The sequence below is a fragment of the Oryx dammah genome, unplaced genomic scaffold (genome assembly GCF_014754425.2).
Source record: "Oryx dammah isolate SB20612 unplaced genomic scaffold, SCBI_Odam_1.1 HiC_scaffold_1, whole genome shotgun sequence".
In the NCBI taxonomy this organism is placed as follows: domain Eukaryota; kingdom Metazoa; phylum Chordata; class Mammalia; order Artiodactyla; family Bovidae; genus Oryx; species Oryx dammah.
Window position 1 is genome coordinate 72471827 of NW_024070185.1, and position 27585 is coordinate 72499411.

At 46.8% G+C, this 27585-nt stretch overlaps 1 protein-coding gene across 2 annotated transcripts in view; it reads left to right on the top strand.

Moving 5' to 3' along the window:
* Window positions 1-23896, top strand: part of DPYSL2 (dihydropyrimidinase like 2) — a 121013-nt gene extending 97117 nt beyond the window's left edge. For both annotated transcript variants that reach the window (XM_040243389.1, XM_040243398.1), the window contains exons 9-14: window positions 8898-9054; window positions 9520-9661; window positions 11851-12021; window positions 17416-17595; window positions 18689-18854; window positions 21164-23896. In XM_040243389.1, coding sequence (XP_040099323.1) covers window positions 8898-9054; window positions 9520-9661; window positions 11851-12021; window positions 17416-17595; window positions 18689-18854; window positions 21164-21255 — 908 coding nt within the window. In that variant the 3' untranslated portion in view covers window positions 21256-23896. The remainder of the gene's footprint in view (window positions 1-8897; window positions 9055-9519; window positions 9662-11850; window positions 12022-17415; window positions 17596-18688; window positions 18855-21163) is intronic.
* The last annotated feature ends 3689 nt before the right edge of the window (window positions 23897-27585 follow it).

Sequence of the window (27585 nt, forward strand, 5' to 3'; positions counted from 1 at the left end):
TGCCTGCAATGCAGGAGACCACCTGCAATACAGGAGACCCAGTTTTGATCCCTGGGTGGAGAAGATTCCCTGGAGAAGGAAATGGCAACCCACTCCAGTATTCTTGCCTGGGAAATCCCATGGACAGAGGAGCCTGGTGGACTACAGTCCCTGGCGTTACAAAGAGTTGGACACGACTTAGTGATTAAACCATCACCACCACTATTCACTTACTTAGAATCAGCTTTGAATTGTGTTTCTAGGAGACATGAATGATTACTGCTGCTGACCCTCCCTCATCGGGGCCCTTTATCACCCAGGCACACATCTGCAATGTGGGATTCAGCCTCAGCACCCAGCGCTAATCACAGTATTGCTGCTTCCATGTAGAGGGGAGACAGCTGGCACTGTGTCTGAAAAGGGGAAGCTGGGCACAGCTTGTTAGTAACCATACCGTACCCAAATGAAAATAAGAAACAGAAAGTTAAGCAAAAATTTTAATATAGTTTCAATATAATTGAGCATTCAATTTAGCAGAATTTAAACATTACAGCCATGTTTCCCAATTCTAACTCTCACTTGTCAGAACTGCAAGATGGAAGAGTCTCAGTCTGGGGCAGGTGGCCCTGGTCCTGCTGTGGGGCTGCAGAGCTCCGGGCTTGGGGCCTGCCCTGCCAGCAGTGCTGTGGCTCTTCCTTTCTGTGTCTCAGCTCTTCCATTTGAAGCTGGAGTGTGTTATCAGAGTCCAGGCCCCCTCTGATACTCTGTGACTCAGTGCCCCAGGATGTCCCCGTGTTTTCCTTATGATCTAGAACCTGCTTGTGTGTTGGGGTCTGAGCACCAAGAAGGGACTTCAGTCTCTTCATTCAGAACCTTCAGGGTGAGTCCAGCTGTACTTGCTTGTGATTCCCAGGGTAGCTCTTGCATTCAACAGCTCTTGCCCCGTAGACCTTGAAAGCCTTTGCTTTAGATGAACTTGAGCTGCCAAAAAGGAATTTCTGGTGCATCCTGGTATTAATTAGCAAGAAGGAGAAATCCTAGCCTGCTTGTAGGCTCTTTCCATCTTGTGGGAACTTCATAATTACTTTGGGAGGCGCTGGGGCAGGAATTTCTATACTTGATTTACTCTGCAGCTGAGTAACCTGGAGCTCAGAGCTGCTGAAATGTGGAATTGGGCTTTGATCATCTGCATCTGACCTCATGCCATGAAGGTCCCCACTAATGTCTGACTCACCTTCATGTTTTGAGATTATTTTAATATGGAAGATGCTGTGGCTATCTCCTCGGTATCTGTTGCTGTTTAGCTCCTTAACAAACTGGGTTGAAACTGGAGTTTGACACTCGGCAAAGTCATGGAGAATGTGGAAGCCAGGATTGCCCAGTGACCAAGAAGAAAATCAATATAAAGCTGCATTGAACGTTAGTGCTCTGGGATCACCATCCTGTCCTGAGACAACTCCCAGCTCCACTAGGCATTAGCTTGTGATGCTGGGCAGATAACTTACCATCTTTTGGTCCCATTTTCTGATCTAAATGGGGAGGATAGTAACAGTGATAATCTCCTAAGGCAAGGATGATGCTTAAATGAGATGATGCACACAAGGACTATATAATAACTGTACCTAATACTATGATGATTGAAGAGTGAGCATGTGTTAATTGCTCAGTCGTGTCTGACTCTTTGCAACCCCATGGCGTGTAGCTCGCCAGGCTCCTCTGTCCTTGGGATTCTCCAGGCAAGAATACTGGAGTGGGTTGCCATGCCCTCCTTCAGGGGATTTTCCCGACCCAGGGATTGATCCTGGGTCTCCTGCATTGCAAGTGGGTTCTTTACCATCTGAGCCGCCAGGGAAGCTCAAGATGGAGCCTAAGTGAGGACTGTTTTCAGGGGCTGCTCGACCGGCCACAACCTCACGCAGGCTTCCCACAGAGCCAGTGTTGCCCACGTTGCCTCCTTCATCCTGCATCATTCAGCAGGACAGCTTCTCACCGATCCCAGTCTGCAAACAAGGAAATGAAGGAAGACAGCCAGCATCAGAATACCTGGGGCAGTTTTTACCCTTCGAAAGAACTTAGACTGTGGTCAGTTTCAAAGGCTGATGTCACAGAAGGGACACCGAAATGTGAAAATGGACTATCTTGCCCCAGATCATCCAGCCTGTAGGGAATAGAACCCTTAGATCTAGACTCTGGGCCAGTTCTCTTTTCATGAAGAATCCATCGTAGGGATTTCTCTTGAATAGACTCCCTCCAACTGCATTTTATCCACGTGTGGACTTGAGCATGGTGCCGATGCCTTCTGTGTGTGAGTGGTGGCACATGGGGAGTGCCCACTGACCTCATCTGAGCCACATCCCTCCCCCACCCCCAAACCCAGATGCAGAAATGTTTACAACCCAAACTTGAGACAAGACTTCCTGTGCCCTGAGGTTCAGTAGGAATGGCGGGGGTGTAATGAGAAGCACATGGTCAAGGGCTCTGCGAGGACCATCCCAACTTGGGGATGAATCCTTTGTATTAAGTTAATGCACAGCCTAGTAATCTTGAGCCCAGAGAGTGCCGCATTGGTTGGGCTGTGAATGAATCTCACCAAAATTTGTGTTAGGCAGGGCTCTGGAGAAACAGAACCAATCTCTCCCTCCCCCCGACCTCTCTCTCACTCTCTCACACACACACACAGATTTTAAAGAATTGGTTCATGCATTGTAGGCACTGGCAAGCAAGTCTGCAGATGGGCTGGTTGGTTGGAGATTCAGGAAAGCATTGATGTTGCAATGAGAAGTCATCTGGAGGCAGAATTCCTCCCCCATCAATCAATCCCCTCATCTCAATAGCAGATGCTTGCAAATTGGGAATTCAATTCAGCCACTTGCAGGGTGAGACCCTGGGTTCAGTTTTCAGTCGGCTTGGCTTTGAGGCTGCTGAACATGAGGATCTCTTTTGGGGTAGATGTAGAAACTTTTGGCTCATTTATGAGACCCTTGAGCTGGGAATTTGAATCCCTTAGTCATCCTTGTCTTTCCTCACTTTGTCCAGTGTAATTAGGAACAACCAGCTAATACTGTTATACTCAGGTTGACAAAAAATGTTCTAAGATCAAATACACAGTCACCCAGAACTCTGCCTCTTTTAAGCACTTGCTGTGGTATTTTGTGCATTTCTTTTGCCTCATCATCCCGTGCACTGCCAGCGCTCTCTTATAACTACTGAAGTGGAGTCATTAGTACCTTAACTCAGATTAGAGAACCAATTCCAGAAACCCCAGGACCCATCCAGGAAACTTAAGATTCTGTTCCTTTAGAATTACTCTGGGTACCAAAATCTCTCTGTACTCTCGGTACAGAGTTATCCATGGACAGGGACTGGGGTGTTGAGTTCTGGCCTGGAGTCTCTGGGAAGAGAGAGAGAGTGGTGTGTGTGTATGTTTCAGTTCAGTTCAGTCGCACAGTTGTGTCCAACTCTTTGCGACCCCATGGACTGGAGCATGCCAGGCTTCCTTGTCCATCACCAACTCCTGGAGCTTGTATATGTTTGGAGGGTTTTTTTTTTTTTTGTATTTTGGGGTTTTTTTGTTTGTTTGTTTTTGGCTGTGCTGCGTGGCTTGAGGTATCTTAGTTATACGACCAGTGATGGAACCTGTGTTCCCTACAGTGGAACAGCGGAGCCCTAATCACTGGAGCACCAGGGAATTCCCACTGTTTATATAGTTTTCCACTGTGCTTTTAAGGCTGTGTTTTGAAATACGCACACACATACGTTTTCCCATTGTTTCTCTCTGGATTTGTCCTCCTTCTGCTTCTTGTTCATGGGAAATGACTAACCATCCGGGCGGGAGCTGTCAAACATCTCTGACCCCCAGCCTGCTTTTATTCTCCATGAATGCGCTCAGGCCGTTGTGAATAAACACCACCCCAACCCTCCTGTTCCCGGCTATACTAGGGAGCCTGCCAAAGGCTGGCCCGGGGTCATCTCCTTCAGTTTAGATTTTCCCCGGAGAAGAAAAGCATGAAGGTCTAACTTGCCGCCGAGAAAACATCAGCAGTGTATTTGAAGGCGTGTAGAAAGGCCAGTGAGGCCTAGTTTGTGGTTTATTATTATTAGTGGTAATTATTTCCGGCATGCAGTGCAGTGGTGTCTGTGGCCTGGATGGGGTCCAGAAGTCCATCCGTGGTTGTCTCAGGTACAGTGTTCATAAAATGGGCAGAGGTAGAGGCCTCCTCTGGGGTGATGTAACTCCTGCCCTGTCTTTGAGGGCTAAAGAGGAGAAAACCCAAAAGCAGCAAGGACTTCTGAATCCCTGAACAGGGCAAAGCAGGAGTGAGCTGCAAAGATGCCTTCCTCTTTCTCTAAGTCCCCCATCTTCACCTGGCCTCGGCCCAAGAGTCCTGGCTCAGCCTCGGGCTAAGGAGGCAGATCTGGTCAGCCATGGCCTTGAAACTCTGACCCAGTTCTGGGTTTTGTAGAAGCCGAAGGCTGAGTTCATTCCCTTGTGTCGAGCTGTGTGGCCTGTGCATAGACAGGATGGGCCTCAGCTCCTTCACCAGCTCCCCCATCCACACCCAAGTTGTGTTTTGTGGAGTGAGATGAAGGCTGAGGTCAAGGGCGCTCACACTTGCAAGGATGCATTCCGGGAACCGGCCCCTCCTGGTCCTCAGGTTTCCAAAGGCAGGACTGAAGTGCAGATCAAGGAGAGGATGAACAATAGTGAGTTACGGGAAGATCAGGAAACCGCTGATGCTCGTCCAAGGATTTCCAAAGACCGGCAGCTCTCTTTTTCTCCAGGCAGTTCTGTCCCTTGATTAGTTTCAGATCGACGAAGCTAGGAAACCTTTAAAAAAATTTAATTAATTAAAATTTTAATTTTAAATTAAACATTTTAATTTAAAATTAATTTAAAAATTTTAATCTTAACTGAATTTTTAAAATTAATTAAAATTGTGGCATGTGGGATTTTTTTAGTTGGGGCATGCAAGCTCTTAGTTGCAGCATGTGGGATCTAATTCCCTGACCAGGGATCGAACCCAGGCCCCCTGCATTGGAAGCACAGAGTCTTAGCCACTGGACTGCCAGGGAAGTCCTCAGAAACCTGTGAGGTTACAGATCTTCTGTTTTCCTGGGGTCTCTCCCAGACCTCACCTTTATGCTCAGATAAGAGAACGGGGTAGAGGAAGAGATGGTTAGATAGCATCACCAACTCAATGGACATGAATTTGAGCAAACTCTGGGAGATAGTGAAGGACAGAGGAGTCTGGTGTGTTTCAGTTCATGGGGTCACAAAGAGTCAAACAGGACTGACCAACTGAACAGCAACAAGAGCCAGTGGAACCTCTAGACCTGGGTGGGTCAGAAGGGCCACCCTCAGCTGAGCCACTTCTGCTAATCCTTGAACCACAAACCGTGGCCTGTGGGTCTGTGGGGGCCTGCCTGGCATTTGCATTTCACACACGTCCCTTAGGGCAGGCAGGGTCTTCTTGAGATGTAGGTTTTTCTGCTCTGGGATGAGCTGAAACAGGCTGTGCACCTGCCCAGCGGCTCCTTGGACTTCATCCTGCCTGCCTATGAAGCTCTGAGTAGGTTAGGAATGCCGGGGACCTTCCAGGTGATTCTGAGCATTGGCCCCCCTCTTCCTGGGGGCTTCCTTTAGGGTGAGGCTGTCCCCACGTTCTGGGGCCCTCCTTCCTGCTTGGGGATTGTCACTGACTTCCTCAAGTGAGCTGCCTGCCAGGCCTCTGACACTCCCCAGAGGAACAGAGTGTTCTTTGTGAGATTCCTGAGTCCGGGGTGGAGGGTGGGAGGGATAGGGGCAGCTCCCATAGCCAGCTCGCAAGGCAGCCACTGTCCCAGAGTGGGTGTTGTGCTGCGTTATCAAGAGATAAGGCCTTGGAAAAGGCTGAGCAGAGGAAAGGAGACACGTTCCAGACTGAGAAGTGTTTGGCCTCGAGGGCCCTGGGTTTGGAGAAAAGGGCCGGGTTGGCAGGACCGCTGTGGGGGTACAGAAGCCCCACGATGGGAGGAGATGGAAGAGGTGAATTCCTGGTGGTGGTGGGGCTGGTCTGAGATCAAATTCCAGCTCGGATCCCTTGACTTAATAAAATATCACACCCTTCCATCAGTTCAGCACACAGTTATTGAGTGCAGAGTCCTTTTCCTCAGGGTATCTCCATCAAGTAGAAAAGTAAACAAATCTATTATTTAAAAAAATGTATTGGTGTACAGTTTATTTACTGTGTTGCGTTAGTTTCGGGTGTACAGCAGAGTGATTCAAATAAACATATACATTCATTCATTTTCAGATTCTTTTCCCATAAAGGTTATTATAGAATATTGAGCAGAGTTCCCTATGATATATGGTAGATTCTTGTTGGTTATCTATTTTATATGTAGTAGAGTGTACATGTTAGTCCCAATCTCCCAATTTATCCCTCTCCTCTCTACATGTCTCACCTTTGGTAACATAGGCTTGTTTTTGAGATCTGTGAGTCTGTTTTGTAAATAGCTTCATTTGTGTCATTTTTAAAACATTAGATTACACATATAAGTGATATCATATGATATTTGTGTGAAAAATAAAAAAAAATTAGAACTGATGCTTATTGGATTATTGAAGTGGAGGATGGGATTGAGTTTCTGGAGTGTTAAAAGAGTGTTAAAAGAGAGACCAGCTTTGTTGTAAGGCCGGGTAAGGAAGGCATGAGATGCTTCAGTGGGAAGTTCATTTCTATACTTAAAGGCAGAAGGATCCCTTCAGAGGTCTTTATGTAAGAGAATGGCCCATGAAGATTGGAAGTGCCGTGGAAAATGGATGCAGAGGCAGGGAAGGAGGTGGGGAAAGCAGAAATCAATCTGAACTCTGACTGGGAGGTTCTATTGGAGGGTCCGTGCTGCATGCTAAATCGCTTCAGTCGTGTCTGACTCTTTGAGACCCCCTGGACTGTAGCCTACCAGGCTCTTCTGTCCATGGGATTCTCCAGGCAGATACTGGTGCGGGTTGCCATTTCCTGCTCCAGGGGATCTTCCTGACCCAAGGATTGAACCTGCATCTTTTTTGTCTCCTGCATTAGCAGGCAGTTTCTTTACTGCTGGCGCCACCTGGGAAGCCCTCTACTGGAGTGAGCTGGGGAGAAATGATGAAGGCCTGATTTAAGGGAATATGCAGAGGAGCTTCCCTTGTAGCTTAGTCGGTAAATAATCTGCCTGCAATGCAGGAGACACGGGTTTGATCACTGGGTCAAGAAGATCCCCTGGAGAAGGAAATGGCAACCCACTCCAGTATTCTTGCCTGGAGAAGCCCATGGACAGAGGAGCCTGGCAGGCTACAGTCCATGAGGTCGTAAAAGTTCGACACGACTTAGCGACTAAATTACCACTGTACAGAGTGGAAAGGAAAGGATGTATGTAAGGCATTACACTATTGGCTTTCGATGGCCATAAACGAGTCCAGCTTCCTGGCTTGGCCATGAGTGGATAGGGAAGAGGACGTGAGTTGAGCACCAGGAAATCAGCATTCTTTCCTGACAGTATATTGAGTTGGGCTAGATTTCTGCAAACCTTGAAATCTCAGTAATGTAATTGTGCAAAGTCCTTTACTTCTCCTACTGACAAAGTCTGCTATGAATCTAGGGGCCCTCAGAATGGTGACTCAGGGATCCCGGCAGATGCGGAGGGCTGGATACTTGCTCTCAAATACTTCATCCCGTTGATGTCACATCTAATTTCCTGTCTCAGCCTATTAATCATAGCTGGACACTGAGAAAAGGACTGGGAGATGTTGGGAGAGCAGGCCAGGGGGTGTGTTTGGTGAGCAGGGAGGTCAAATGTGAGGTACCCTGGATCACCCCAAAATAAGAGTGTAGGTGGTGCTTGGGATTGGGAGCTTGAATGCAGTCTGAGCTGGAGATTGTTAATGGATTTGGGAATGAACAGAATAGGAGGTAGAATGTTTGGGTTCTCTGAGGGAGAGAGGGTTGAGTTAGTAGAGCAGTGGTCTGGGGAGGTAATCACTTAGGAGGATGGGATCAACATATGAAAGTGAAATGAAAGTGTTATTCACTCAGTCATGCCCTACTACTCTGTGACCTCATGGACTGTGGCCTGCCAGTCTCCTCTGTCCATGGAATTCTCTAGGCAGGAATACTGGAGTGGGTTGCCATTTCCTCCTCCAGCGGATCTTCTCAAACTAGGGATCGAACCTGAGTCTCTTGCATCGCAAGCAGATTCTTTACTATCTGAGCCACAAGGGAAGCCAGGGATTAACACATACACATTACTATATACAAAATAGATAATCGGCAAGGACCTACTGTGCAGCACAGGGAGCTCCATCTGTAATGACCTATATGGGAAAAGAACTTGAAAAAGAATGTGTGTGTGTGTGTGTGCTCAAGTCTCTTTAGTCGTGTCCGACCCTTTGCGACCTTTTGGACTGTAGCCCGCCGGGATCTTCTGTCCATGGGATTTTCCAGGCAAGAATACTGGAGTGGGTTGCTGTGTCCTCCTCCAGGAGATCTTCCCCACCCAGGGATCGAACCCGTGTCTCTTATGTCTCCTTCATTGGCAGGCGGGTATTTTACTGCTAGCGCCATCAAAAGAATAGATACGTGTATCTGTATAACTGAATCAGTTTGCTGTACTAACACAACATGGTAAATCAGTTATATCCCAATATAAAATAAAAACTTTAAAAAAAGAGAAGAAGAGCAGGGGTCAAAGGTGAAATCTTAAGGAGCACTTATTGGTGACTGGATGGTGAGGTATTTGACTTACGCAGACACCAGTTTCCTCCGCTCGGAGACAGGCGGGCTCCTCCTTTGAAGGGGTGCTGATCTGTGGTGTGCTGCGGGCGACGCGGTGACTCCTGGCAGTGGTGGCCCCCTCCCTCCCTCTCCGTGTCGGGCTCAGCTCTGCCTTCTCTTTGTCAGGAACCGTGGTGTACGGCGAGCCCATCACTGCCAGCTTGGGGACCGATGGCTCTCACTACTGGAGCAAGAACTGGGCCAAGGCTGCTGCTTTTGTCACCTCCCCGCCCCTGAGCCCCGACCCGACCACTCCAGACTTTCTGAACTCTTTGCTGTCATGGTGAGTGTCAGCGACTTGTTCCCAGCTCCTGTTCTTGGTCTTTCCTTGGACCAGGCCGACCCTGTGGGTTCCAATATGGCTGGCAGAAGCCGGGTTGCCAACAGAAACCTTGTGCTCCAAACTTGGATTGCTGGGTGGGAGCAGAGGGTTAGCATCTGGATACTTTCAGGGGGATTCTGGGTTAAAAGCCAAAGCCGTTTTGAAAGTCACCCAGAGGGGATGAATGAGGTAGCGAAAGGGTTTCACTGTGTGCAGTGTCACTCATAAGACTCCTCATGGAAGAGACTTAGAGACACAGCATTTAATGAAGCTTTAGTGTCAGGCCATATCTTCCTGAATTTCCTGTCTCCTGCGGGGAGCATGACTGTGTTAAAAACCTTCAGTGGCCCGACACATAAAAAAAATAAATTCAAGGACGATCTGAGGACGATCTCAGTAAAAGCCGGTGCTGTGTGTTCCTTGCAGTGGCGATCTCCAGGTGACCGGCAGTGCTCACTGTACCTTCAACACGGCCCAGAAGGCCGTTGGAAAGGACAACTTCACCCTGATCCCTGAGGGCACCAACGGCACGGAGGAGCGGATGTCTGTCATCTGGGATAAGGCTGTGGTAAGGGGCGGTGGTCTCATGGTGGTGGTCTCTGAGCGGTAGGATAAAGCTGTGGTGAGGAGTGGTGGTCTCTGAGCGGGGCACAGGGCTCAGCTTTCTCCTGCCTCCCCATCCAAGGGCCCTGGGTCTCATGCAAGCCTTGAAATGGCAGTTGAGAAAATTCTAGAAACCAGTATTTGTGTGATAATATTAGGTTTGGAAGTCTAAGATCACTCCCCATAGGTTATTTCTTTTTAAATACCCATGTATGTTCGTCACTATTATCTGTGGACCAGGAGAGACTGGGAAAAAAAAAAAAAACACGATGGTCTTTAAATTATGACTCTTGTGATCATTCAAGAGAAAGCTTTCTTCACACCCTGGTGACTTAATCTCCTGCTCTTGGAAATAGACTCAGTTTCCTTAAAATGGTCTTTTGGACTCTCTGGATTTAACATTTGTCCTCACTACAGGATTTGACAGGCCTGCTTTGAACATACATTGACTTTGAGGAATCTCTGGGGCTTTTTATTTTTAATGTCTTAAAATGTAACAACTTTAGGTTTTCTGTTTCTTATGGATTTTTTCAGTTATGTAAACTATATATATCCTTATTCCAAAAAGAATAAAGAAGTAAGTAAAACTCACTCATGACATCATGTTTCAGATCCAACTACACTGAACATTTTGGTGAATGTCTTTGATTTTTTGCTAGTGAGAGAGTGCACATGTGCATAAATGATGTGTGTTTAAGTGAATGTGTAACACAGGCATCATATAAACTATTTTGTAACCTATCTTTTACAATTAATGTAGTATAAAAATTCTGCACATCCTTCAACAGACTTGAAAAACTCAGTTTTCAATAGCTAACTCTTCCATCTTGATGCTGAACTATAATTCATTTGTAATTCTTTGGTGGACCATTTAGGTTATCCTTGGACACATCTTTAGTGATGTTTATAGGAGAAGCTTCTACAAGTGGTATTTTTGGGTCAAAGGGTGTGCATATTTTTAAGGCTTTTGATATCGCTTCTCAGAGTTCCTTCCAGAAAGATCACACCAAATTTGTGTGCTGCCAGCAGTAGATGGCATTCCCTACCAGGTCCAGATCAGGCTTACCATCAAAAAACCCAAAGCATCACCAATTTTATTGTGAATTTCGTCTCATTGTTTTACATTGAATCTCTTCAGTTACTGATTTAAATGTATATTTCTTTCATATGCTTTCAGCCGTTTTTATTTTTTTCTCCCTTAGAACTCGCTCATTTCCTTTGCCCATTTTTCTATTGGATTTAGAGTGGATTTTCTAACAGTGCATTCATCTCTTCAGATCCCACATGTAAAGGGACACAGAGTACACGTGGTAGAGATGAGAAAGTGGGGGGAGGCATGTGTGAGAAGTGTGGTCGATATCCAGAGTTTGCTGTGAGGATGGGATGCTGAGACTTCTAGGTTGGCTGGACTAGGAGCCGAGGTCTGTGCCTGCATCTTTGGAAGGAACAACCATTCACATCAAATCATGTTTCCCAAAGATGCATTGAGGCCCCTTCAGCTTTTTTTTAAAAAAATACTTCTTACTTTGAAATAATTATACTTTCAGAGGATTTTGCAAAGACGGGATGGACAGAAAGGTCCTGTGTGCCCTTCACCTGCTAATAGTTACATCTCATGTATATTTGGAGTGTCATTTCCAGACCTGGAGAACGACAGTGGTGTGGCGCGTGTGTCTAGTTGTGTGTCCTTTTGTCATATGTAGATTCATGTAACCATCACTGCGATCAGATAGAGGTGTCCTCCGTCATCACAGAGGCCCCCATGCTGCTGCCCCTTTATAGTTGCACCCACCCCTAACCGGTGAGGAATCTCCCTCTCACCCCTGGTGTGTCCATCTCTTAACTTGGTTATTTTGAGAATGTTCTATAAATGAAGTCATACAGTATGTGACCTTTGGAGACTGGTTTTTTTTTGGCCGTGTCAGGGCTTGTGGGATCTTAGTTCTCTGACCAGGGATTGAACCCATGCCCTCCGCAGTGGAAGTGCAAAGTTCCCACCACTCGACGACCATGGAAGTCCCTGGAGATTGTTTTTTTCCACTCAGCATAAGGCCCTTAATATCCAAAGCGTCTCTTTTTATTGCTAAGTAGCGTTCCACCCTTCGACTTTTTAACTTGTTTTTCTTACACGCGTGTGTGTGTTGTCCTCCTCAGGTCACTGGGAAGATGGACGAGAACCAGTTTGTGGCTGTGACCAGCACCAATGCTGCCAAAGTCTTCAACCTGTACCCCCGGAAGGGCCGCATTGCTGTGGGGTCCGATGCTGACTTGGTCATCTGGGACCCCGACAGCGTGAAGACCATCTCTGCCAAGACCCACAACAGCGTAAGCCCTGTTCACGGCATGGACCCCATCCAGACCAGTAACAGTCTCAGAGAAGGACAGAGGCAGGGACAGTCCCCAGGATTTATGAAAAGAACTCGCTGTGATCGGAAGGAACTTTTCCCCAGGATATGTTATAACTTGCAATTTGCTGAGAAAAAAATAGCTCTTTCCTTTTCTTTAGTGAGGTCAACATGACCGTTAATCTTACCATCACTTTGGAGTACAACGGCCTGTCTATGGCTAGAAAGTCTCTATCTCTGGACCTTCAGAGCCTCTAGCATCATGCCTGGACCTCAGAAGCTTCTGGAAGTCAGGGAACATTCCATTTTAATAGTTTGGTGCATCATCTCTCCTGGCATCCCCTGGTGCAAGGGATTCAAATAAAACATTCAAATGTCCACTACCGAGATGCCCACTGGGCACTTTCATTCTTTGAGGCCACTGCTTTCTCATTGTCAATGTGGCCATACAGAAGCCTAAAAGGCAGACGCTCTTATGTTCTAAAGGCATGAATTGATTTGGAAGAAATAGAAGAAATACCCCTGAAGGCATTTTGATCAGGATTTTAGGATCTGTAGTTTTGGGGTATCTCTTGTCTCTTGGTCTAGATGGCAGAGCTTGAGGGTGCCCTGTCTTGGTAATAGGACCCTGAGAAGGTGACTTCATGTCATGTCTTGGGATTGTTGGCTTAGAAGAGGGGTTTTGACGAGGCCCCTGAATGTCCTGGATTCTGTGAAGTCAGCGGGCATTAGATGGGGATGTAGATACCATTGGTTCTTCATTAAAAAAAATTGTGTGTGTGTCTGTATAATATAGAAACGGCAAAAGGGAAAACTTTGGAAAAGAAACAGGTATAGGACAGAGTTTTTCATGTCAGAAACCTCTATGACTTTTTCTTTGGCCGAGCATCACAGCTTATAGTATCTTCATTCCCTGATGGGGATTAAATGTCAGATCCTCAGCAGTGAGTCCTAACCAGCAGTAACTCCTGGACCACCAGAGAATTCCCCTGTATGACTCTTGAAGTGAATTCTTAGTGAATGAAGAGGCTTTTTGAGATAAACTTCTAAACTGAAAGCTGACTCAGTGAGGAATCTGACTCTAGGTTGCTCACTCCAGGTGTCCTGAGCCAGCAAGTATGGACGCCTCCTCCAAGGGCCAGCTCAGGGAGGGCTTCTGGCATTTCTCCAGAACACTGCTGGACTCTTAGCTAAATCCTAATCCTCTTTCCTATGTGGGCAGAGGGCCTTGGGCTGCACAGGCACCCGTGGGTGCTAGGTGGGTGGGTGCCTTTAAGGAAGTCTGCTCAGCTCTCAGTATTAATGGTGGATTTTCCCTTCTTCCCCACTGGCTGGCTTAGCTCCACAGTGGAGCCTGACAGCGGCCCCTACTGGTGACTTAGGTCACGACCTCCCTGGGGCCCGTCATTGGCTTTTTTATGGGCAGGGATCCTAGGGTCCAAAAGGAGAAGGGGGCAGCAGAGGATGAGACAGTTAGATAGCATCACTGACTCACTGGACGTGATTCTGAGCAAACTCTGGGAGATAGTGAAGGAGAGGAAAGCCTGGCATGCTGCAGTTCACGAGGTCGCAGAGTCGGACACGACTGAGCAACTGAACAACGACAACAACCACCTAGGGTCCTGCCTTGTGAACCTACCTCTTCTTATGCCTTCAGCATCACAGCTCTGTTTACCCTTTCATTTGGCCTTCTCAATAAAGGGATGGTATTATTATCTCAATCGGGAAGATAAATAAAACGGAGGCTTAGAGAGCTTAACTGACCAGTCTAACGTTACATAGCTATTTTGCGGTAGAGCTAGAATTAGAACCCAAAATTGTCCAGGGCTTTTCCCTGCCAGACTGTGTGTGCAGCCTCTTGGTCAGGGTCAGAGGGAGAAAAATGTTTCTCCCTTACAGAGTCCCCTTCCCAGAGGTAATGGAAAGAGCAGACTGGACTCACCGTCTCACCGTGTAAGCTGCAGATGGCCTAACTAGAGCGTCTGCATGGGAAGCTCTTAAGCCGGCAGAAGAGAGGATGTAGAGGAGTGATGATTCAATAAGACAGATTCCGCCCTGGAGACATTCAGGAGCAATGCCCTGCCTTTACCTCCAGGCAGTCCTGGAGATCATGACTTCTAACAGTGCCTCTCGCCCATCCAAACCTCTTTGAAAGAGCATGTTTGTGCAACACTAATTATCTAGGAGAACACTAGCAGGAGGCTTTCCCGTGTAATACAGTATTTCCTACCACGGGGCTAATTAGCTTTAATTTGGAGTATTTAGCTAACTCTTGTTGACAGCCCTGTTGCTACTAAGCCTCTGCTTGGATTTGCCCAGCATCCAGCCAGATGAGTCATTTTAGGAAGCATGTGTGGGTGGAAGTTACAAGGGTCTATACCTGGTAAACGATCAGGTCTCGCTGCCTCATTGTTTGACGGAGTATGTGTGTGTGTTAGTCGCTCAAGTTGTGTCCTACTCTTTGCAATCCATGGATTGTAGCCCACCAGGCTCCTCTGTCCATGGGATTCTCCAGTCAAGAACACTGGAGTGGCCAGCCATTCCCTTTTCCAGGGGACCTTTATGACCCATGGATTGAACCTGGGTCTCCAGCATTGGAGGCAAATTTTTACCGTCTGAGCCACCAGGGAAGCCCTTGACAGAATATAGGCTCTGAACACCCCAAGTTGTGACTGACCATTGAACTTGTTAATTTTAAGTCACTTAGAGCCATAGGACTTGTTCTTCCACATCTTTTAAAAATGGGAGGTGACCCATAGATCTTCTGGGTGGTGAGATCCATCTTTTTTTTTCTTTTTTGATATGAACCATTTTTAAAGTCTTTACTGAATGTTACAATATCATTTCTGTTTCATGTTTTGTCTTTTGGCCACGAGGCATATGGGATCTTAGCTTTCCAATCCAGAGATTGAACCCTCAACCCCCCTGCTTTGGAAGGTGAAGTCCCAACCACTGGACAACCAGTGAAGTCCCATGAGATCAGTCATTGTTAGGCAACTAAACTCAACATGTGCATCTCAGGATGTCTTTGCCACTTGCAGTCTTGTTGGGAAAGTGCAATAAAGAACCAGACGGTGAATGAGGGATCTTCTAAATGCCTACATAGTGCTGAGTAGTGGGCTAGATGATTTTGTTCCTTTTATTTCTTGTGATCCTAGCATCATTCCTGTAAAGTGGGCTGTGTCCCCTTAGAGATGAGGCAGCTGAGTCTCAGAGAAGTGTGAGGGATTTGTCCAAAGTCATACAGCTGGCAAATGGCAGACCTGGGATGTGGACCCCGGGGCTGCTGGCCCCATGGCCAGGGTTGTCTCTCTGACTACAGAAGGGCATGAGAGGCGCTTGTCAGAGTGTAGACAGTTAACTGTGGGGGGACATGAAAGAGCTGGGACTTGATTCAGCCCTTCAACGATAACCTTTTTGAAGGTCCTTTCAGAGCAGACAGAATTCTTTCCCATATAACGCTTCTTGTGTTATCATCTCTACATGAGCCTTGCAAAGGAGGCAGGTGAAGACCCTGAAGGTCTGAGGCAAGATTAAAGCTCAGAGTCATACAACTCCTAGATTTCAAACAGATCTAAGGTGCCACCAATTTTAAGATACTCTGTTTAGGTACTGCTATGAAGGAAAACACGTCCAGAAGGACGAGTCTAATAGGATACTGCTCTAAAATTAAATGCTTTGCTGCCAAGGGCCAGCTTGTGCTGAGCACGGGATACATGAGAGCTGGATCTGCCGGGTACAGAAGGGATGGCAAAGAATCTTGCCTTTCTTGATCCCGGGTTTTGGTGCAGAGAGGGCAAAACTGGCTTCTTGGAGAATCTGAAGTGAAAGCTGGGGCTTATGCAAGCTGTGTCCAGCAGCGGTCCAGAAAAAACCTGAGGGTGAGATTTTCGTTATATTTTACAGGTTTGGGAACCCCCCAGGCCAGTGGGAAAAGCTGACTCCAATCCCCTGGAAGGGCTCAGCTTAGCCTAGGCTGACATTGACTGGGCAGCTCCATGTGCTGTGAGATATAGGCTCATTTCAGGGACCAGTGTCTTAGAACCGATGAAGGGCTTGGGGGCACACATTGTGGTCCTGGGAATCCATGTGCAGAGTTGCCTTCTTTCCCCCAGGTGCCTCTTCCTCTTATTCCTCCAGAAGATTTCACGTTACTCCTTTGAGTCTCAGAGCAGGGCTGTTTCGTTGTTGTTTTCAGTCAACCCCACAGGTCCAGTGTGAGCTGATGGGCCAGCCTGGGGCTTCTCCATGCTCATCAGCCCCTGCACTAAGCAGGCGATGTTGCCCTGAATGGCAGTGCATCAGCTCTGTTCACAGACTGACTCTTCAGTGCTGATAACCTGGTCCGAATCTCCCCAGAAGCCCAACTGCTTTTTATGGAAACTGTTGTTAGTTGCTGAATCGTGGCCCACTCTTTGCAACCCCATAGATTGTAGCCTGCCAGGCTCCTCTGTCCATGGGATTTCCCAGGCAAGAGTACTCGAGTGGGTTGTCATGGAGCTGCCTGTTAATTCTCCAGGTCCAGGCAGCTGTACCTGTGAGCAGGACAGTTCAGTTCAGTTCAGTCGCTCAGTCGTGTCGGACTCTTTGCGACCCCATGAATCACAGCACGCCAGGCCTCCCTGTCCATCACCATCTCCCGGAGTTCACTGGGCGTCTGGAATCTGGAGAAGGAGCAGGGGAGCTGAGGCTGTGGGGTGGGGCTGTGACACGTGAAGCTTTTACTGTTATCGCAGCAACAGACTCACTCAGACAGAGACCCCAAATATTTTCCAAGAGGGCACACAGATACATCCCCCTTTCACCATGAAAGGCTTGGAACCAAAAGGATGGCTGCCTTGTTGGGAAATTAAACCTCAAGCATTTTATTGATGGCATGTCTCTGGAGTTACCACAGTCCTTTCATTTAGCAACTTCAGTTTAACCACATCGCTAACTGATTGGAAAACCAAGCGAACCAGTGGGAAAAACGACTCGTGGATGGCTCATTTCAAGATTAAATTTAGAACTTGGTCAGAGAAGGCTTCTTGGGGTTTTAACCTGATTGGAGCCTGAGTTAGTGAGAGCAAAGTCACCGCTTATATGAGGAATCATTTTCTTATATTCGTGTGGCATTTGCAAACCTCTCTGCTTTTCTATATAAATTTTCTCTTCTGTGATTTTTGCCCCTCAGTTTTGCGTGTGTGTGCTGAAACTCAGACAGAGTTTAGACCTAGTGATGAAGTCCTGGTGAGTGGTCAGTTAGGAAAGGGACCCCATCTCTGGGCTTTTCTTTCTTCTGAGTGATGGCTGGGCAGTGAGTACTGCCAGATTGATGAGATTTTGCCAGGATGGAGGGCGAATTCTGAAGTTTACTATGTTCGCTCCCTTTTAGTCTCTTGAGTACAACATCTTCGAAGGCATGGAGTGCCGTGGCTCCCCACTGGTGGTCATCAGCCAGGGGAAGATCGTCCTGGAGGATGGCACCCTTCATGTCACCGAAGGCTCTGGGCGCTACATCCCCCGGAAGCCCTTCCCTGACTTCGTTTACAAGCGTATCAAGGCAAGGAGCAGGGTGAGTACCTCTGATCTTAGGAGTGGTTTCTCTTATGGATAACATTCAATTCCATTAACACGGAGCACCCTGAGTCAAACTGATGCGGTGAGTACGGAAGATTTAGGGGAGAAGGGAAACATGGTCTTTTTATTCCTGGAATTCAGAATGCCAGTGGAGGAGTCAGGCATGTCTGCAGCCAGCCAGAGTAATGTGAGACTGCATTGTGTACTGTGATGAGGCTCAGAGGAGGGAACTGCTGCTGCAGTTATAACAGAAAGTAACACGGGGAGAGGGCATTTTGAGTTGGGTCTTGAAGGTTAAGTAGAAGTTGAACAAGCCAAAGAAGGGAAACAAGGGAATTAGGCAGAGACAAGGTTATAAGCATGGAAAATGTAGAGTGTATTTAGGACATGGTGAATACTCTCCAGCACTGGTGCTTGAGGACTGTGAGGCAGGGAATGGGTGGAGCTGTTGGAATTAAAGGTAAAGTAAGATTGGAAGCTCTGGGGCCAGATCTTGAACATGTGACCAGACCCTCTTCACATGTTTGAGAATTCCTATGAAGTTTAGGCTCAAGTGCCTTGGGAGAAAATGGGAAGAACTGTTCATCAGTTTAAAAAAAAAAATTTATATATTTATTTGGCTTCATTTGGTCTTAGTTGTGGGATCAAGTTCCCTGTGTGTGTGTGTGTTAAATTGCTCAGTCGTGTCTGACCCTTTGCGACCACATGGGCTATAGCCTGCCAGGGTACTTGGAATTCTCCAGGCAAGAATACTGGAGTGGGTAGCCCTTCCCTTCTCCAAGGGATCTTCCCAACCCAGAGATTGAACCCAGGTCTCCTGCATTGCAGGCAGATTCTTTATCAACCAAGCCATCAGGGAAGCACCTCATCAGTTTTTATGGGACCCATGTTAAGGAAGCTTTGCACTGGAGCTGGGGTGCTGGCTGCGTGCTGATATCTGTCCCTGCCATATTCTCCGTAGAGAGCCCTCCACCCCCAAATCCCACAGGGCCGTCCTGGCACCTGTTACTTCCCCATCAGGCAGGTAGTTGCCAGGTAGGTATCGTCTGTGAATGTGGCCTGAGTTGAGGGGTTCTTTTGTTTTGCAGCTGGCGGAGCTGAGAGGGGTTCCCCGTGGTCTGTACGACGGACCTGTGTGCGAGGTGTCCGTGACACCCAAGACGGTCACTCCAGCCTCCTCAGCTAAGACGTCTCCGGCCAAGCAGCAGGCCCCACCTGTCCGGAACCTGCACCAGTCTGGATTCAGCTTGTCCGGTACGGTTATGGCTGGGTCAGAGCCTGCTTCTGCAGGGCCTTGCTCCATGTTGCTGGTGGGGTGGGCATCACTTTTGTAGAAGTAGAAATGAATGATAGACCCATTCTCCCAAAGATGTAATTTACTAGAGATGTAATTCACAGCAGATGATGGGTTGGCTTTCAGAATCTTGACATGAGTCTATATCACATATAATGTTCTGACAGCTACACTATATCCAGGACAGTGTTTTTGTTGTTTTGTCACTCTTTGCGACCCCGTGGACTGTAGCCCACCAGGCTTCTCTGTCTGTGGGATTTTTTTAAGCAAGAATACTGAAGTGGGTTGTCATTTCTTTCTCCAGGGGATCTTCCCGACCCAGGGATTGAACCCATGTCTCTTGCGTTGTCATGCGGGTTCTTTACCGCTGAGCAGGGTATCAGAGGACCTTTTTTCAATGTATTATGTCCATCGTGAAAAAGGATATTGTGGTATTTTAGGACTCTCCTCTCCCTCACAAATGCAGTAAATTAGAGTGGTTCCGCTTGTGGAGTCAAGAGTTTAAACAGCTTAACTTTGCAGCCCAGATGCAAGCTGTGCTTTGGTTTTCTCATGTGTAGAATGGGTATAATGGTAGTAATTATCTCTTGGGGTTGTTGTGAAGATTAGGTGATTTAATATATATATAAAATGCTTAGATTCGAGTCCTTTGATAATTGTTAGCTATTAGTCTGGATAAAATATGTGACGTCAGGAAAGGTGAGAGGAAAAGAGTCCAGATTTAGAGCTTCCCTACTTGAACTTCTTTCCAGTCCTTCATTTGGGCAATGATTAGAAATCTTCTATTTTTCCAGCTCCCTGAGTCACAGATATGTACCTGGATCTCTATGATGGGTTAAGGAAACAGTGAATCAGAAACATATTTTTTTTGTCAGATATACTGGGTTTTAGAAAGGTGCCATATAGAGATTACCCATTTGCAAAGAATTTAAAAATAATGAGCATTAGTTTTTCCATAAAGTAATCCATGTTACTCATGTTACATGATACTATCTGTGCTGTCTTTCACCAGGCCATTCAAACATAAAGACCAGGTGGGATGGGGAAGGAGGTGGGAGGGAGGCTCAAGGAAGGGGACATGGGTGTATCCATGGCTGATTCATGTTAATGTTTGGCAGAAACCAGCACAATATTGTAGAGCAATTATCCTTCAATGGAAAATAAATAAATTTAATTATTACAAAAACAAAAAAACCTCCAAAAACATAAAGACCATCATGACTCTTATCTTTTTCTAAAAATATATATTGAGGTATAGTCAATTCACAACTTTATGTTTAATTTCTGCGGTACAGTAAGATGACTCAGTTATACATATACACATTCTTTTACATATTCTTTTCCATTATGATTTATCATAGGGTATTGAATATATTCCCTGTGCTATATGTATGAAACTTAAACAGACTCACAGACGTAGAGGACAGACTTTCAGTTGCCAAGCAGGAGGGAAGGACTGGGAGTTTGGGATTAGCAGATGCAAAGCGTTACACATAGGATGGATAAGCAACAAGGTCCTACTGCATAGCACAGCGAACTATATTAACTATATATTAACTGTATTAAGTATGATGAGTCCTATCTTTGATTACACAGAAGATGAAAAGTGTTAGGGGGACAGAGTGTATCTTTGGAAAAACCACACTTAATTGACCTACTGAGAATAGGGACAGGATGTAGTCTGAGTCGCTCAAAAGCCTGAAATGTGGTGTTAGTTTATATATAGTTTTACTTTTCAGGTAATGGATCCAACTAGCTTCTACAAGGATGACTTTATACCATCTGTGATTCTTAGGCCACTTGAGGCCCATCCTTTTTTTGTGGCTTATCCTTTAAGTGAGGTTTTAGAAGGACAATGAATGGGCCTGACAGGTTTTCTCCTAAGCTATGTTGTTTCATTGCAAAACAGAAAATAGAGTCACAGATGTGGAAACCAAGGGGGAAAGGTGGGGAGGGATAAGTTGGAAAATTGGGATTAACATATACACACTACTGCAAATAAATTAGATAACTAATAAGGACCTACTGTATAGCACAGGGAATGCTACTCAATACTCTGTAGTGACTTATATAGGAAAAGAGTCTTAAAAAGAATGGATATATGTATATACGTTAACTGAATCACCGTGCTGTACACTTGAAACTAACACAGCATTGTAAATCAACTCTATTTCAACAAAATTTTTTTTTTTTTTTAAAAAAACCTATGTTCTTTTGGTTTAAAGCAGGGATCTGGGTAACTGTCTCTGACCCTCTGTTTCTTCTCCAGGTGCCCAGATTGATGACAACATCCCTCGCCGCACCACCCAGCGCATCGTGGCGCCCCCTGGTGGCCGTGCTAACATCACCAGCCTGGGCTAGAGTTCAGGGCTGCCGTCAGCGGGGGATGGGACACCTGAGGACTTTCTGAGACTTTCTTCCTTCCTTCTTTCCTTCCTTTTTTTTTTTTAGGAGCCTGTGATAGTTACTGTGGGGCAGCCAGTTCCTGGGGCTCCCTCTCGAGCCCTCACTCTCCGTCCCTCACCCGGAGTCACCTATTTTGCTCACCCACCTCCCTACACATCTAGAAATATCACACCCTGAGTCCACCAAGCCCATACACAGAACCGCATCCAACACTCAGACATGCGAAACAAAGCAAATCACAGTGAGGGTGTTTCTCATCTCCAACCCGTGTTGTATTTGTTATCGTCTTCCTGGTCATCGGGGGAGGGGAAGATAAAGTGAATTGCCCAGAGCTGCCGTTTTTCTTTTTAAAAGTTTTAGCAGAGTTTTCTTTCTGGGGCTTGGGGTGGGGTGGGTAGGGGAGGGGGGAGATTTTTTTTTTTAATACAAAATTGGAAAGCCTAATTCATTATTACTACAAGGGGTTTGAACTGGACGTCCTAATGATGCAATTGTGTAACCATCAAGCTGATTCAGGGTGGTGGGCAGACTCACCATGTCCCTCCTAAGAGGCTGCACAGCATCCACACCGCCATTCCATCGTCTTCTGGGTCAAGTGTTAATAAAGGAAAGGTTTTCTTTCTGGCCTAGATTTTTGCTGCAGATGAAATCTTTTGAGGATTCCCTTCTCCTCTCTTTACCTCTGTTTTGCTCGCACTCTCTCCCTCTCGCTTTGTCATTCGTGGATACATTCACATGTCTGCTCTTTCTTCGTGTTTCCTCCAGCGCTTGTCTCTGACATGCTGTTTTTGTTTTTGTTTTCCTCCCATGATCTTTGCCAGTGACCAGGTCTGCCATTGTACTGTGGTCCTAAGAATCTGCCTGGAAAGATGTGAGCTTTGTCATCGCAACCATTGTAAGATGCTGTCCTAGTCTGTATAAAACCCGTGCTACCCACTCACATCCCCAGGATGTGCCTTTGAGTTTGAGACGCCCCCTATATGCGGGGATGGGCCGAGTTACCTACGCTGTCACATGTGGGCCCAGAATAGACCTCAAACGGTGCCGAGATGTTGGAGAAGTCTGAGACTGTAGGACCTGAGAGATTTTCCCCTGTGCATTGCTAACTGGGCTAAAGATACTATCAGATCTGTCAGTCGAGCCTCCTGACAGATCTTGTAACTTGTGAGCCAACCAGTCTCCAGCCAGCCACCAGCTAAGAGGTGCTGAGCTGATGGAGGCTGGCTCTGAAGGCTGCTGTTTCCCATCTAAGTATCTTCAGGGGCACCAGAGTACACTGGGCTTCTCACTTTGGAGAAAAAAATTTTTTTCTTGTCCAGTTATTTAGAAAGACACCATGCAATATACGGAGGTCTCCTAAACTCAGAAAGTCCATGGGAAGTTTGGCTTAAAGACCATTTTAGGAACCTTACTTGGTGGTCCAGTTTTTGGGACTTTGCCTTGCAACGTGGGTGGTGTGGGTTCGATCCCTGGTCAGGGAGCTGGAAATCCCACGTGCCTCGGGGCCATAGAAGCAGAACATAAACAGAGGCAATATTGTGGCAAATTCAATGAAGAGTTTAAAAAAAAAAGGCCATTTTAATTTGCAAGAGGAAAAATCTGTTTTGTGAGTCAGAGTTGTGGTGGGGAAAAAAAACTTGTAAATTTGATGTGTGGCCTCTTAAAGACCACAGGCGACCTTGTGTCCACACCCTACCCTCTCCTGGTCTCAGACACCCTTTCCACTAGCTGCCTTGTGCCTGTTCTTGTCTCTGTTGAGCTGTGTTGCATCTTCTTCCAAACGTGTTTACAGGTCCTCCTAAGCCATGTTAATGTTTGCAGGCTTTTATAAAACCAAATCTGCTTTCATAAAGCGTAACATCAAAAAATAGCTCATCCCATCACGATACTTATCTCTCCACACACGTTTTGCCTTTGGGGTTATGGTTGGGGTTTATTTCTTTTTGTTGGTGTTGTTGTTTATTTGTTATTTTAAAAGGAAATTGCACTTTTAAAGAATCATTGGTTAACTTAATATATTTGCTTTTTTTTTTTTTCTCACCTGCACTGCGAGGGAAATTGAACCAGTCAGAAAAAAAAAGAAAGATTTTTGTTTCAATTCTAAGAAACACTTGCAGCTCTCTTCTCTTCACTTGAGTCTTCCTGTTTTTCCATGATGCTCATCTTGGTTCTTTCAATTGTTTCCTTGAGACAACTTAAAACCTGAAGATTTCTGCAGGCTGTGTAAGCATGTTTTCCTGTTGGCTTGCTTTGTGTGTCTGTTAAATGAATGTCATGTGTAAATGCTAAAATAAATCGACAGTGTCTCAGAACTGAGTAACTGCAGTGACTTGATGCTCTCAACCATGTAGGATTTACTCATAGATGGTTTTTAATCCTTGGAATTGTGATTGTGACCCACGAGTGGAGGAACTTTCAGTGCTAAAGCTCATTACATGTGTAGCCAGAAGAGTACCTTTTTTTTGTAACCACTGTCTCAATGGCAAAATAATTATGGTAAAAAAACCAACAAAACAAGTCTCGTGTTTATTATTCCTTAAGAACTCTGTGTTATATTACCATGGAACGCCTAATAAAGCAAAATGTGGTTGTTTCAGGGTGTGTCTTGTGTTGAGATGTTCAAGGAGGCAGGCTGCTTGACTCGGGCCTCCTTCAAAACTTCCCTCCATGGAACTTTCTGGATGTCTTCAGCCTTGTTTTGATGACTGTGCTAATTCAGGAGTTTTCACTGTGTGTTTCTGGTAATCTTGTCCAGGCCACTGAGGTTTAATTCTGAACAGAGCCCTGAGTCTGAGAAATTCATGGACTCCACCCTAAGACAGGCCAAGGGAGCCTCCCGGATCGAGCTGCAAACATAAGTTGGGAAGTGGAAATTGGTGGGACCACGTGGGTTAGGGTGGTGACCCCCTTGGACTCTCTGCATCCTTAGCTTGTTCACCCTTGAAAATCTTTAAGCCACAGAAGGGTATAGAAGATAAGAGACTGAGATATGTGGGCCTGCATCAAAAGCTCAGTCAAGGAGCTCATAGGAGGGACTTCCTGGCAGTCCAGTGGTTAAGACTCAGTGCTCACTGGGGAGGGCCTGGATTCAGTCCCTGGTCGGGGAACTAAGATCCCACAAGCCAGCGATGTGAAGCAGGCGTTCCTTTATCCCTGGCAGGCAGGTGCCAAGAATGCACATCTGGAGGGTATGGTGAGCCATGCCCACTCCCACCTACCTATGCTTAGTCCTCACAGTTACCTTATTAACTAGCACCGGTATTACTGATTCATTGGTTCGCAAAACACTGAATGAAGCGGGTATGTGAGTGGGGCTCCTCTGTGCCCATTGTATGGTTGATGAACTCTTCCTCTTCTATCCAGCCCTGTCCAAACAGGATAGGAGGTGATTTACAAAAATACACACACTCTGCCAAGCTTGTATAAACAGGGTGTTTGAGTAAAGGGAAGTTAAGAGCAGGAAAAATTAGATAAGGTCTGAGTTTGGTTGGTACAGCACAATGTCATGAGGTTGTAAATTTGTGAGGGATTGCTGAATGTTCTAGCAACAAATAGAAAAAAAAGGAAACATGGGCAGAAGACCATATAACACAGTGACCCAAAGAGAAAGCGTCTGTCTACAATGCGGGAGTCCCAGGTTCGATCCCTGGGTTGGGGAGGTCCCCTGGAGAAGGAAATGGCAATCCACTCCAGGACTATTGCCTGGAATATCCCATGGACAGAGGAGCCTGGTAGGCCACAGCCCATGGGGTTGCAAAGAGTCCGACATGACTCAGCGACTTCACTTTCACTTTCAAAGGAATACAGATTCCTGGTGCTCAGCCCCAAGGGCAAGTTCTGGGTCCAAGGACCATGGCGTTGCGTCTCTGGGCTGGCTGTCATCCTGCCATCAATGCCGGCTGAAGGCAGAGCACCGAGATCTAGGGGAACTGAACCGGTCCTAAGAGAAGCGTAGAAATGTTCAGCTGACATGTATGAGACTCCAGGCCTGCAGCCCACCTTGCCTCTAACCCCACCTTGGCTCCACCCCATGTAAAGTGCTCAGGCCTGCTTGCCCATGTGTCCAAGTTCCACCCAGGGAATTGAATGGGGGTGGCCAGAGAGTGGGTCCTCAAAAGAGGGGCATCCCGTGGGTGCCACATGGCTGAACAATGGGACCAGGTTCGTAACTGGTGGTGTGATTTAATCCAAAGACAGCTGTTAGAGCATCTAGAAAAAGCACATGGAATGCATGTCTTTTGGGAAATATTTTTGTGTTGAGTTGACATGAGTTGAAGGTTATATTGTCTGGTAAGTTTCTGTAGTACCCATGTCCTGTAAGAGAAGGCAGACCCCCAAAACATGAATCCAGCATTGAACAAACAAACAAGAGGGCAATGGCCTGACCTTCAGTGATAACGTTAAGTTTCACCTCAAGATCTGGGGAGCCAGGGACCTCTGTTGGCACCCAAGGGTGGATGCCTTCTTCCCTGGGAAGAAGGGGGCAAGATGGGAGAATTGCCTGTCTGTCTGTTCACGGGTCTCTAGGGTCCATCCCTCCTCAGGGGAGATCGGATGAGCAGGGTACTTCACCCTGACCTTACATCGTTTTCCAGTCCCTCAATCGTGTCTGACTTCGTGCCCCCATGGACTGCAACATGCCAGGCCTCCCTGTCCTTCATTATCTCCCAGAGTTTGCGCAGACTCGTGTCCATCAATTCAGTGATGCGATCCAACCATCTCATCCTCTGTTACCTCCTTCTCTTGCCTTCAATCTTTCCCAGCATCAGCGTCTTTTCCAATGAATTGGCTCTTCACATCAGGAGGCCAAAGTATTGGAGCTTCAGCCTCAGCATCAGCCTTTTCAATGAACATTCAGGATTGATTTCCTTTAGGATTGACTGATTGAGCTTACATGTCTAATGGTTGTTCCTGTCACTCCAGAGGTTTGCTGTTTCCATCCCTCAGTGATTCAGGAGCCCTCTGGGGACCCAGTGAAAAGTGAGAGTGAAGTCGCTCAGTCGTGTCTGACTCTTTTCGACCCCATGGACTGTAGCCTTTCAGGCTCCTCCGTCCATGGGATTTTCCAGGCAAGAGTGCTGGAGTGGATTGCCATTTCCTTCTCCAGGGGATCTTCTCGACCCAGGGATCGAACCCAGGTCTCCCGCATTGCAGGCAGATGCTTTACCGTCTGAGCCACCAGGGAAGCCCGGTGAATGAGGTCAGTTCACTGTGATGCAGCGCTCCATCAGCTGTAGACACACACCCTTTATCTTTTTCTGTACATTTAGGTGTGAGGTGAGAAAGCACGGAATGTACTCAAAGACCACTTCGTCTCTCAAGAGAACAGGGAGGAGATTGGCTGGCCACCTGCTGGGATGCTCTGGGGAGGGGGCGGTCCTGCTTAGATGTAGGGAGACGGGCTCCCAGCTTTACATTCCATGCTCTCTTTTTAAAGTTTATTTATTTATTGGTTGTGCCGAGTCTTCATTGCTGCACGCGGGCTTTCTCCTATTGCAGCACACGGGCTCAGTTGCCCTGTGGCATGTGGAATCTTCCCAGACCAGGGATTAAACTCATGTCCCCTGCATTGGCAGGTGGATTGTTAACCACTGAACCACCTAGGACGTCCCCACTCTTTTTGAACACACTCTTTTTGATGTCATACCCCTTCAGCCTCGTGGCTTGGTTGTCCTTCAGCTGTTAGCCTCCCCCTAGCACCCTACTCGTGCTCCTGGGTGGGTGTTTTAACTCTCCCACTAGTTCCCTTGGTGTTTTATTTAAAAAAATATTTATTTATTTGTGTCTTAGTTGCAGCCTGTGGGATCTAGTTCCCTCACCAGGGATCAAACCCAAGCTCCCTGCATTGGTAGCTCGGAGTCTTAGCTACTGGACCACCAGGGAAGTCCCTCCCTTGACATCCTGGAGTGCATGTCCTCCAACTGTTCTGGATGAACCAATCCCAGCTCTGGATCCCCAGCTACAGCAGCCTTGCCAACCAGCAGCCCCCTGCACTACTATCTTGATCCAGAGCTACAACTCCGAAGAGCAGACACAGCCCCATCAAGATGAAGGACTTCCTGCCTGTTGCTTAGTTCTTCCCTGGCACCCTGGCAGTCCACACCGTGTGACAGATCAAGAGAAATGCAAATTCATGACCCATTCCTAACTGCTTGGCTCCCTCTCGGCTTGAGTCCTGGGAAACCTATGTGCTACTGTGCAACACAGGGCTGTTGACCTGAAACAGACTGCCTGATATTTCTCTAGCAAACAGATTTATTCGGGATCAACTAAGAATTGCCATTC